This window comes from Aplysia californica, unplaced genomic scaffold, assembly GCF_000002075.1.
Source record: "Aplysia californica isolate F4 #8 unplaced genomic scaffold, AplCal3.0 scaffold00330, whole genome shotgun sequence".
In the NCBI taxonomy this organism is placed as follows: domain Eukaryota; kingdom Metazoa; phylum Mollusca; class Gastropoda; order Aplysiida; family Aplysiidae; genus Aplysia; species Aplysia californica.
The window spans coordinates 205,642-218,483 of record NW_004797600.1 but is presented as its reverse complement, the minus strand read 5'-3'; the positions used below and the strand labels follow the sequence as shown (position 1 = coordinate 218,483).

At 41.6% G+C, this 12,842-nt stretch overlaps 1 protein-coding gene across 1 annotated transcript in view; it reads right to left on the bottom strand.

Moving 5' to 3' along the window:
* Nucleotides 1–12,842, bottom strand: part of LOC101861135 (leukocyte receptor cluster member 8) — a gene marked incomplete in the record, with an annotated part of 38,317 nt that overhangs the window by 23,224 nt on the left and 2,251 nt on the right. Inside the window, 6 exon segments of the mRNA XM_005102547.3 lie at nucleotides 1,264–1,410; nucleotides 1,747–1,785; nucleotides 2,533–2,761; nucleotides 5,847–6,114; nucleotides 7,060–7,120; nucleotides 8,359–8,804. Coding sequence (XP_005102604.2) covers nucleotides 1,264–1,410; nucleotides 1,747–1,785; nucleotides 2,533–2,761; nucleotides 5,847–6,114; nucleotides 7,060–7,120; nucleotides 8,359–8,795 — 1,181 coding nt within the window.

The window sequence follows — 12,842 nt, the reverse complement described above, 5'->3', positions numbered from 1 at the left end:
AAATACAGAACCTGCATGTTACAAATGTTGCGTATTCAGACTTTTACAGACAAATTTCTCAGATCTTGATTTTCCGGTCGAGCCTCCGTGTCACATACAATTCCGCTCGCCGCCATAGCCGCCTGTTCGAATGAAACGTACTCTCAGACCGGGAAAAGCCGAATTAACATCACAATCGCGACCGGCAAAAAATGAACTTAAAGACGTTATCGGATCTGGTTTTCAAATAATATTCGAGATCTTTTATGTATTTTCCCGCGTCTCAGCGATTTTTTTTTCAAATTCTCGGGTAATTCCCAAGGCCTGGCAGTCACTCTGCTCCCAGCAACTCTCTTTCTGATTGACCCGCTTTCGCTGTAGCGGAGTTTAGCGGAGGACATGGCGGTAGCGGAAATCCGCTAAATAGCGGAGTATTGAGACCCATGCTAAAGACACTAGGGCTGGGTCACGAGAACGGAACTGAATCGTCACTCTTTCCTGCGGAACGCGATTTACGATTCACTTCAGCGGAACAGTATCGCCAAACGATTCCCGATTCACTCCCCTGTCGCTGTCACCACCTTGTGGCTTAATTTAACCTACTGCTGAGTCGAGTCACGAGCGCATGAACGGAATGGAACACTTAGTATGGCTCCCCTTATTTTACAAAAGATGGTATAGTCCAACCCCCCTATTAAAACAAAATGAACGGGGTCCAACCAATAGACAGAAGGAATTTTATGGAGCCATTGTTTTTGCGAATGGTGGGGGATTTATGGGGGTCACTAATTGAGGTCAGTTGATAGAGCAGCGCAACAAAAGGTGTGGGGCGGAGAGGATGGCGGAACACCAAGAGTGGGACTCGCGCTCGCCTAGTGGCGTAGTTATGATACTGTTCCGTTGACATGACACTGTTCCGTTTCAGTCAGTGTTCCACCACAGTTCCGCGAGCGCTCGCGTACTCGCGATTCTTTGAAGCCGACTGAATCGTGAATCGCCACTCTCAAATTTGACGAGCAGGATCCAGCCCTAAAAGACACCCCCCCCCCTCTCTCTGATTATCCTTTTAAGCCTGCTAAGGGACAAACATGTCAAAACTGGTTGAAATCTATAAGAGAAAACAGCTAACTAGCCACAATGTCAAATACAGTTGTTCAACAACAGCGACACAATGTGCTTCTTTTCTTTGTATTTTCTAGGTCTCGGCAAAATGGAGTGCTTCCAAATTAAAACCAAAGACGAAAGCTTCTGGAAAGATGCTCTTAAAAATGGAGCACGACTTACATTGGCAATGGTTCAGCGTCCCAGTTCACAGAATTAGCCCCTCCTTCGGAATTGAAAATTTTGGTCAGCTTTTCTTTAAGAACTCTCTCCACCTGATCCTTCTCACTCTCGTTAGTGACTGATGCAAAAGCACGCTGCACATAATCTCTGAGGAAGTTTATAGATTTATTAAAGAAAAGCCATTGATATGATAACAGTCATTAAGTACAGACAACAGAAACAATAATAAAAGTGAAAGGAAAGAAGTAGAACCTACCAGTAGCACCCACCAACCTCCCATTCTCTGACGAACATCATAAAAAAGAATTCCACTGAATTTACAGCAAGTTGAAAGAAGAACAATGGCTTGAAAAAAAAAAGAAATCAACTAGCAAGTTCTGCAGACAAGTAATACCGTCTGCTGCAGGATTGTACTTCTGTTCTTAGAATACTTGCTAGTAACATTGATAAAGAGAAAAAGTATTAGTAGGTAAAGAAACTTACTTGAGAGACTGTGGCCATTCTCCAGCTGCATCTGAGGATCTGAAAAAAACAAAACCCTGAACTTTGACCACAAAGTAAATACCTGGCATTAGATCCACTGCTGTAAACACCAAGTTTTTTTTCCTTTTTTGATAAAATTGTGTGTGTGTGTGTGTGTCTGGTCATCCAGTACTCTGAACTATGAAAATGGTTATCATGAAATATTGACGATGGATCTATAATGGTGGTCTCCTGCTAATAGCCGAACCTGAGGAGACAAGAAAAGCGCTCTCTTGTGTGAAAATGTTATTTAGTAAATTTAAGAACAGAGTAATTTAAGTATATATTCAATCAAATTCTCATTGATTTTTGAGAACCACCTGGCATATGATCATGATCTCCTGGGTGGGATGCATCATTGAGAAGAACTCACTTCAATCATTTCCAAGTGAAATGGGTATTTTTTATAGCTGAACCATTTCTGACACCAAGACAGGAACACTCTGGCTACAAGGCAGAGTTGTTCAAATTGTAACATACATTTACAAGTAAAAACTATAATAGAAAAATCCAGCCCCCCCATATATTTTGATTTGCCTTTCCTAATACAGCAGTTGACCACTGGTGTTACAAAAGCTTAAAAATAAAGAGATACACAGCGTCTACATGAAAAATACTTTTTTAGTCTTCAACACTATCTCGTTAAAGGAATTAGAAACAGTGGGTAGTCAATTTTATTGCCTGCATACAAGGAAAAATTAAGTGGCTGCAGAGCATTGCCAACCAGCATGAAAATGGCAAGCTTACGATTTATCATCTTTGTCCTCTGTTCTGTCCCCTTTGTTCATGGGTTTGCTGGCACTGCCTGCAGACATCGGAATAAAGCCAGGGGGGTCATGAGGTGACTGCAGAGAATCATTGCTACCACGCATAAACTTTCCAGCTGGTGCCCGAAGTGGATTGTCCATGGGGTTATCTGATGGATTTAGGCCTTTCCTCTTCAACTGAAAACGAATACTACCAGAACCAGGTGCTTCTGAGGAAAGGAAAATAAAATTATTATTGTCTCTACTCTAAGGAATCCCAAACAGCATTGTCATGGGAAGTGAAACTTTGTATTTAAATTCTTCAAATAGCAGCAAATATAATTCTAGTCAAATTGATTTCTTTAAGACCCAATTCAACTAAAAATACCAAAGTATTTGCATCTTATTTCAGCATAAATATCTCAAGTGATCAACAAAAACATACAAACAGTATTGACATGGGATAAGATAATTTGATTACAAATAATATTTTAATATTTACTTTTTTTTAAATTTGCTATATGACTTACTACATACTAAGTTTTCAATTTATACATATTCAATTTATAGCATACTGACATTCTATGTGTATGAAATGGAAATATGATGATAAATGTCAGGCTGAGAGTAAAATCTCCACTTCATCCTAAACACAGGAGGCCAAAGAACACCTACAACATCATGAATACACAGTAGAAACAGCACACTGTATTTAGTGTACAGTAGGCCAGGGCAAGATCGACTCTGGGATCGATTCTTTCGAGTCCAAATGAGGACTCAAAGAATCGATCTTGTTCACAGACTCAAAGCTTCGAGTCCACCCACAGTCGATGCCTCCAGTCTCCTATTTTTTTTTTTTTAGCCTTGTTCCTAGTCTAGACTCTGAGAATCGAGGCAAAAATCTAAATCTCTACCGCACAATCTCTCCCACCCCACAGTCGAGTTTTCGCTTCAAAACAGACACCCGCACCAGGACAGGACTGATCCAGTACATAAGGCAGCTTCTTTGATGTTGTCCCAGGCGTAGTTAAAAATTCATTCCAAAAATTTATGAAATATTGACCAAATTTAAGAAATAATACGATTTTTGAGATCAGTGACCCAAAATTAGCAAAAAATACGCGGGGAACGCAATTTAATGCCTGATTACCAAGTTAAATTAATTTTTGTGAGTTTTGCTTAATTATGTTTTTTTCCTTCACTATTTGAATTTGGCTTTGCACTAGACATAGATACATGTAGATTGAAAACTGTGTCTCTCAAAATTAATGAATGAGTTTTTGCATGTGCCTGTGCTATGTTGCTTCGTATTAGACAAAAGAGAAAGAGAAAACAGTATTAGGTCATCCTGCCCCACCGATGTCGTAGCAATTCACAACTGTTCGGGGCTCAATGCAACAAAAATCAGAGCTTCTAGCAGCTGATGTCATTTTTCGAGCATTTTCGGGTCCAGGGCGGAGCCCTGGCAGGGGGTTGAAGGGGGACAGCGCCCCTTTTATGTTTGAGAATTTTTGGTTTCAGAGCATCCTAAGTATGCCATTTCTGGCTATTCAAGCCTAAATTTAATAGAAAATAAGTGAGAAATAAAGCACACTTTGCATAGGTCTACATACTTTTCTGCTTGTGTTAATCCATATATTTCCAAATCCAAAGCCATGCTTTCTCCCTTGTACAGATACTGTACATCCACGACTAGATCTATAAAACTTGACAGTTAATGTTCACTTGACTTGATCTAGATCTAGATCTAATATCTCTAGATTCTAGATCTTGATATATAGATCTAGTCTAGATCTAAATAACTTGACAGCTTATTCAACTTAAATCTACAACTAACAACAAAACTTACAAATAAACAAGTCTAGTAAAAAAAATCAAGCTCTCTTTTGAGTTTTCTTTTCTTGGCAGGCCCAAGATCTATTGAATCACAATCGTCATTTCTTCCTCTTGTTTACAGAGCTGGTGCTCTGCTTCTTGAGCTTTAGAAAGTGAAAGTGAAAGACACTGTCTACACTTTCAAATAAAAGAGCACTTCCGGTATGGATTGGTTATTGTTGACTCTTGGCAATAAAGGAAATTTATTTAGCTTTTTTTTCTTTTTTTTTTTTTTTTGGCACGAATTTTCACAGAAATTTTTCCATTTGCAGAATTCTGCTAATTTGCGGAAATCCGCAAAATTGCGGAAGACTGGAAGCCCTGAAAAATGTCACGTGACGTCCCAATAATAGGTGCAGTACATTACCAGACCTGCCACTCTATGAAATCTAAAAATAAGGATTTTAGAGTTAAAAAATCAGGATCAGGTGAAAAAAATCGGGATCAACGGCAAATCAGTCATAAGGGGTACAGGGGAAAGGGGATCCTGGTACCCTTTTATGAGGAAAGTACGCAAGAGAAAACTTGCAGGAATAAGTTCACGTTTGGGCCACTAAATAGAGGGAAAACTGAAAGACAGCATTACTCGAGTCGGAGTGGGATAGACTGGGGGAGCGCAGGTTGCAGTAAAGCTGAAACTCTCGTAGTCTTGAAAATAGAGGACACATAACTCTAATCATTCGTGCAAAAAGCCCGTGTTTTCATACAGTAACAACGTTTGACTTCCATCGCATATACACTCAAGGCACCACCCCCCCTCCCCGAAAAAAAGATTGCGCCAAGGTTGTTCATTTATTTCTTTTTTCTTATTCCTTTATCCACAATTAGTAGGTTCTACTTGTATCACGGCACGCACTTTAAGCCCACTTTAACCCCCACCCGCTCCGCCCGGTCAAGTCTCGAAAAACACCCCGACCAATGCGACCGGCATGAATGAACCTACAACACACACACACACACAAATGCGTGAAAGCCAACTTGTCTTGGCACGCGTGCAGGCTTTGCCAGTATGTCTGTCAAATTGTGTCAAACTCGAGTTTCGATTCTTGAGTTAAAAAGCTATTTTTAGCAGTGTTCAAGTCATGGCCTCTAAACAGCCATGCCCACTTGAAGCAGCTTCCAAACTCGAAAATCGGACTCGATTCCTCTCAGTTTTGGAATCGAGGCCTCAAGTCTTTTTGCCGTCGATCTTGCCCTGGCCTAGTTTACAGTTTAGATTCACACTGATCAACGAGGCCTTTCCAAAATAGAACAAACAGTCCACCAAAATTGGAGAGGGGCATTAAAGAGTACATTTTTTTTTAATCGAAGTCTTGTATTCTAAAATCAGAGCATATAGTTTACGAAAACAAACTTTTAATTAACCCCCCCCCCAATAATCAACAAAGACCACATGCACCCTTCAGCCCAACACTAAAAAATGTTGACAAACTAACTTACGTTTCATGTTTCTATTTCCAAACCGTGGGCCTTGGTCGTGAAACGAGGGAGAATCTCCTTCAGGTGGGCCACCTGGCCCGCTGGGTCCTCTGTCCATGTGTGGTGGAGGTGGCCCCCTTGGGCTATCGTTGTACTGGAATCTTTGGGGCGGAGGAGGCCCCCTGAAGTCTGGGTGATCAGGTGGTGGGCCCATACCTGGTGGAGGGCACATGGGAGGGGGGCCTCGAGGACCTCCAAAGTTGCTAGGGCCAGGACCAAAATTGTTCATCTGTGTACAGGAGAAAAGTCTCAATGTTCATTTGTTTTGTTTATTTAGTAGATGTTTTACGGCACTCGCAACTGCATACAACAGAGAAGTCTTTACAGGGAATCAGGCTTACTCTGCTCACCTCTATAGCTTAAACAGCACAAAGTCTGTTTCGACTTTCATGGAACCCCAGAAATAGCGGGTCACAAGAGTGTGACAAACATACAAAAGAAGCAAAGGAAAAATGACAATAGTAAGAAATTAAGAAAGAAAAAGCAGCAGCTCCCTGATGTAGATCAGGCACAGTTATGAGCGTGACATTGATGAATCAGCCCTGAAAGTAGATAATTTAGGCCGTCGCACTTTTTCGTATTCGTATTTCTACTCAGGTTCCGACAATTATGTCGGAAACGCCGACGTTGGCAGTCGGAGGTCCGCACGAAAACGAAAGTGCCGACAAAGCCGACGGGGGAAAAAAGGGGCGCTGGCAGTGGGCCAGGCCTCGCACTTCGCACATTGACTAATACAGATGGGCCTAGCGATAGCATCGGCCGGCTCGCGGTTGTCGGATTTCAGACGATTGTCGGCAAACATGCAGGTCTATTGGATGGGTACAAAGTTGTCAAACTGCATACTACGAGATTGACCTCTTTTCTGATTGGCTGCCAAGTTTCATTCATATCCATTCACGAACAGCGGCGTGGGAGCGAGTTGAAGACAACAACCTTTGCATTAGTGCGTCCCACGAAACACCCCCGCGGCGGGGGCCAAAAATCGGCAGAACAAAACGCACTCATGGGCATTGCTACACTCTGCCATCCTCAAGGGTGCAATGTCAGTGAACATATACATGAATGGACCTACAAACAAAACTCGGATATTTATATATATAAATACCTTCACAGAATAATTAGTCATGCTTAACTCATCCAAAGACCACAGAAAGATTTAATATATTCAACCTACCCATGGTGGAGGTGGTGGGGGTCCTCCATATGGGCCCTGCATGTATCCTCCATATTGATACCTAAAAGAATAGATGAAAATGTCAGAATTAATTTTTGGAAAAAAATTAATAAATAATACAGCAAAACACCCTGTTTCATTCTTTCACCATGGAAAAGGTGCTCTCTTGTTTTATGTTTGTTTTAGTAAAGTTCTTACGGCGCTCGCAACTGCAAAAAGTCATATGAGAGCTAAGGGGTGGATGTCAATAAAGAAGTCCTTACAGACTTACTCTGCTCACCTCTTTAGTTCCAACAGCAGAAAATCTGCTTCGACTATCAAGAAACCCCGGAAATAGCAGGTTGCAAGAGTCTGACAATCATACAAAAGAAGTAGAGGAAAATGACGACAGTAAGGACGAGGAAAGAAAAAGCAGCAGTTCCCGGTTGCAGTTCAGGCACAGTTATGAGCATGACATTGATGAATCAGCCCATTTACAAAATTAAAATACTACTGTGAATAAGAACTTGAGACGTTAATGCCCCCCCCCCCCCCTCATGGATGGCCTAAAGACACTTCAGTCAGTAGCACCGCCGCCGGGGGGGGGGGGGTGTAAAGTGCTCCTTCAACCCAGGTCCACCCTGACACGTCCGGAAAAAAAATTACTTTCAAGTAAGTCAGTAGACAATTTTCTGAATAAAAATAACATAACAAAACACCGTTTCATTTTTTCACAATGGAAAAAGCTCTCTCTAAACCCAGGTCCACCACCCCGACAGAGGTCCGAAATGACATGGCATGGAAAAAAATCCCAACAACCTTGAAGTAAGTCAGTAGACACTAAAGAAAAAGTAAATTCTTTAAAAATAACAGGAAAGTAAAGGGAATACGGAGTCAGTGATCAGGCTGCTGAGCTCGCAATTAAAATGGCGTGGATTCAAACCCCATCAAAGGTCTGCCGTTTTCTTGGAAAAAGTCTTTTTCATGAATTTTCCACTTTCACCAAGGTGGAAATGGGTACACCGCAACAGACAGCTAAAGATCTTGTCAGTTTGAGGGTTTAATCAGGTACTTGCACCGTTAGCTTTCTATTTTTAGGCAGCCCAGATTGTTTCGTGTGTTGTTAGCTTTCTATTTCTAGACAGCCCAGAAGATTGTTTCTGTGTGTTTTAACGCATACTTGAGTAATAATATAAAGATTGTAAAGTGCACACAGCTTTTTGTTGAATGGATAGATACAAATTATGCTATTTTCTATCACCATTATATGATTATTATCTACACAAATTATGGAACACAGCAACTAAAGAATGAACTCACGGATACCCATACTGCTGGTAAAGACTTGGAGCTCCATAACCCATTCCAGGGGGCGGATATCCATATCCAAAGCCGTTAGGTGGTTGTGGGGGTTGTGGAGGTGGTGGTCCTTGCTCCATGCGCTGGGGCGGAGGTGGTGGAGGTAGTGGGGGAGCCTGGCTAACTGCTGGACTCGAGGTAGTGAATGACTCATCTCCAGCACTGTTTGAACCCCCATCACTCTCCCCTTGCCCATTGGGCTTATCATCCTTCTTGCCTTTCTTCTTCTTTTTGTTAGGTGAATTTGGTGACTTCATATTCTCAAGCGCTTTCATGGCATTGTTCCATTCTGGGCGATTGGCAAATTCCGTCGATTTATTCTGATTCTCAAGAGCCTTCATGGCAGCCATCCATTCTGGCTTAATCCCCTCCATTTGAGCAGTGGCTGCAGTGGCCATATCTGGGTACTAAAAAAAAGAAAGAAAATTGTATGGTTAACTAACACTGGACACAATATTTTTTCATGAGTCATGATGAGTCCAAGGTTACAAGCACAAATGATTACAGAAAAGTGTCATTGTTCATTGAATGTCAGAAAGTCAACGTGGAATGGGAAGTAGACATGCTTCACCTTGACAATTAAGGAATAAAGTTCCAGCCTTACATAAATATGTACCTTACTCACATTCATGCTATAGATTAGTCTTAGAGAAGGACACACATGTCTGAATATACACACGAGAGCTCAAACGAACACATCAACATGTCCCAATAGATGCAGTTCTCTTCTTTCACAAATTTTTATCCTCCTATGACATGTATTTAGGCTAGGCCTACCTGTTCTAAACACCCAGGTGATAATAAAATCCACTGAATACTCAGACCGGGCGAGAGTAACAATATAATTAGCCTACAGGCAGAGACCTATTCAATTCTCACCTGGGGTGAGAATAAAATGGATACTACTCTCATCATTGATTGTATACCTTAACTTACATTACCCAGTTACGTTAGGGAAATACTAGAGATTAGGCTATTTGATGAGTTTGAATTTTGGATATTTAGGCATGCATGCCTCTATTGATAAATTGATGTCATTTGATACCACACTAGGAAGTCCATCCCTCCACTACAATACAAACAACAAACATAAGTAATCTAGGCCATACAAAATAAACATTTCAAACAATCCTCTCTCCACAACTCTGAAATCACAGCCATGGTCAATACAACAAGCAAGCTGTAAGGTCTGCGTACACCCGCCTAACACTGAATTGTATGCGGCATGTATTCTTAAAGTCGAGGTAGTTCGGCTATCCCAGACCCCCGACTCATTTCACCAGCGTGTTTGGGAAGGTTAGAGATTGAGACTTGTGAAAATAAGGTTGATACCTTGAGATCCAGACCATTGAATACAGCACGTCTGATTTGGACATTGATGACAGTGATGTATAAATAGTGGAACCTGCCATGACGGTCATCTGTACAAACGGCTACTTTACACTGCACACCTTGTGTTTATTCTAAATAATTAAGCTGTGTAAAATGGTAAACTGACCAACGCGGCTGTGGCCACCTTATTTTATCAACCCACAGTCAAATTTACCTGCTTCAGGCAGCCAGGCGTGGTCACTCATTGCCCAACGCTTTGACATAAATTTTGAATCGGCCCCTCACGCTGTGGACGTCACAATTCATTTACCTGTCATTATTGTTAGTCCCTCCAATAAATGTTTTTATCCAAGTTGACCAATGGGTAAGCCTAACACACACACACATGAAGATACATTATATCCAGTCAACAACATGTCAGTGTGGCACTGGGATCTTGAGAGACTTTGGTATTTCAGTCTGTTCTTACTTATTTATATTTTCCCCTCATCATATTAGCCAACATAACAAACTATAGGCCCTATATAAAAAATGAATCCTGTTTTGAGCCTGAGAAAAGACCTAGAACTAGAATATCGACTGTCAATAACCAGTCTGGGTGTCATGATTCATATAATAAACGTGAAGACGAAAACTATTGCTCAAACTCAAAGTAGAGTAATATTAGTAATAACTAGAATGGCTCAAGTACACCTATTCAGTATGAGAGGTGTAAGAACTGAGGGAGGGCAAGATGCAGTGACACTGAAAATCTGCCAATCTTGAACAGAAAGCTAAAATATAGATATAAATTACAATCACCCCATCCAATTAAACGCGAACACTTTAGTTCAATAACAGTTACAAGGCATGACGGATCTCGATTCCACACAAGGCCTGCACCAACGCGCGCTTTGCAGAGAGCTCTAAAGTAGTTACCAAAATGCTAAAAATTTGCTTCCAAGTTCACTTTTTGTCCTCTAACGTTGCCTTCAGGCCCCCCCCCCCCCCAATCCCCTTCCACGAGTGTATCTTATAAAGGAGTCCTATACTTCACAGCGCCCAGACCGCCGGAACTCACAGGTTCATTGACCGGTCACGAGGGCGAACCTGTCAAGAAGTCAAGACGCTTGCATAAGTTCTTTTTCTTTTTTTTTTTCCACAAGCGACAGCAGAGGGCAATTTTTAATATTGATTTATTTTCAAGGCGACACAGCGTTCATAATGCATAACCTGCATGTTACAAATGTTGCGTTATCTATCAGACTATTACCGGAAAATTTCTGGACGGTAACGAAAGCGAAAGTAGATCTTGATTCTTCCCAATCGAGCCTCGGTGTCACACATACATTTCCGCCACAGTGGTTCAATTACGTTTCCTCTTCAGGGTTCATCAACCATACAGTCTAGATAGCTACACATTACACAGGCCCTATCCTTTCCCGACCCATTACAAAATTCCCGACTTTTTCCCGTCCTCCCGACCCATTTCAAAATTCCCGACTTTTTCCCCGATCTGGTGGGGACCCTGAATCTTTTTAGTTGTATGCGGCTGCCACAGACACAGCATGGTTCATGAACAACAACAGAGTAACTTTCTCTTGTTTAATAGTAAAATAAGAGCTAACGCTGATCGTCTTTAGTTAAAAAATGCAGATGTGCATATATATTTCTTCTCTTATAACTTGACTATTGCTACTCGCGCAGATTTAAGATTTCTCAAGGTAAAAGACATGATATTCGTAGTCAGTTTAACACAGGTTTTGGAGAGATCTGTCGAGCCTTTTTTAAATTAACAATCATTTATTCATAAGTTTGTAACAAAAATAGGACAAATTTGGTACTCTACAACCACTTGTCTAGAACAAAAACTAAGGCACAGAAATTAACCATTCTAACGCAGAATAAATCTCAAGACATTGAGCTTTTAGTACATCCGCGTAATCATAATGGTATGCTGTGTGGGATGGGGAAGAATTTATATTGTTTTAAACATAGCCAAAAATGTGAACTTCCTAACCAACACTGGCAAAGTCGCTTCAGGGCTCATTAACCCCGTGGCCCCGAGCCGGGGAGCTCCGGCAGGCTGCTGAGTCACGCTAACTAAAAGTAACAGAATTGGGCTAAAAGTGACGCCGTGTCCTGTGTATATTTTTGGCCTTTGGTGTTTAACACTTTCCCTACTTTGTGGCTCGCGGACCTGGCCTCGCTGGACCAAGAGCCGCAAAACACCGCCCGAGTGGGTTGCGCACTGAAGCAGACCAAATTTGTGCAGTCCGTTTCAGTGAGCAATATCGGCTTTTTTGTTATTTGGCATTGATAGTGTGGCTTCTAGGCCCTTTGGTTGTTTTACATATTAAGTTATTTCTTTACGACCTGCATTGTGCATTGAAACAGACTGTTTTCCTTCCGTTTGGATGCATTATATTGCCATTGGAAGATGATCAGTTAATGTATCATAGCTGCCACTCAGAAATTTTTTTTAAGGAGGAAATTCACGCGAAGGCGTACGCGCGCTCTCCGAAATCAGCGAGATCCAGAGGCAATATATACTGGAAAATCTAGCCTACGGTTTTGGAAGGGAAAACTGTCATATTGTTAACCATAGGCAACTGAATTAAAATGTACTTGAAAAAAACCCACAAAAACCCCAGACAGGCAGTAAGTTGACTAACAAGCATTCGAGTCAATTTGACACAGTTTGGACTTGGTGACTAAAAATCCAGCGTTTTTTGCCAGCTGGTGTCTCAAAAGATTTCTTTCACTTTAAACTTGTACATAGACGTAGACTCAGAGCAGTATCGGATCAAGGATGCAGGCACTCCTGTACAACTGCGGCCCCGTTTGCACTTAGTGCCCCTGTAGTGTGTTTCTTATTTGGCCACCTCTATTCTCACCCCGGATGAGAATAGCGCAGGCGAGTCTTTCGGCTATTCTCACCCGGTGGGCGTTCACCGTTTTTGCCTAGGCCAACCAGTGAAGCGTTCACCCTGAACCACAGAATTCTACACTGTGATAACAGAATTATAGAATTCTGTGCTGTGAACAAACATTCTAGATCTAGATCTATTACTACTGACATTGTTAGTGTTAGCCTAAAAGCGTGCAATTTTGTCTGTGGGCAGTGGAGAGAG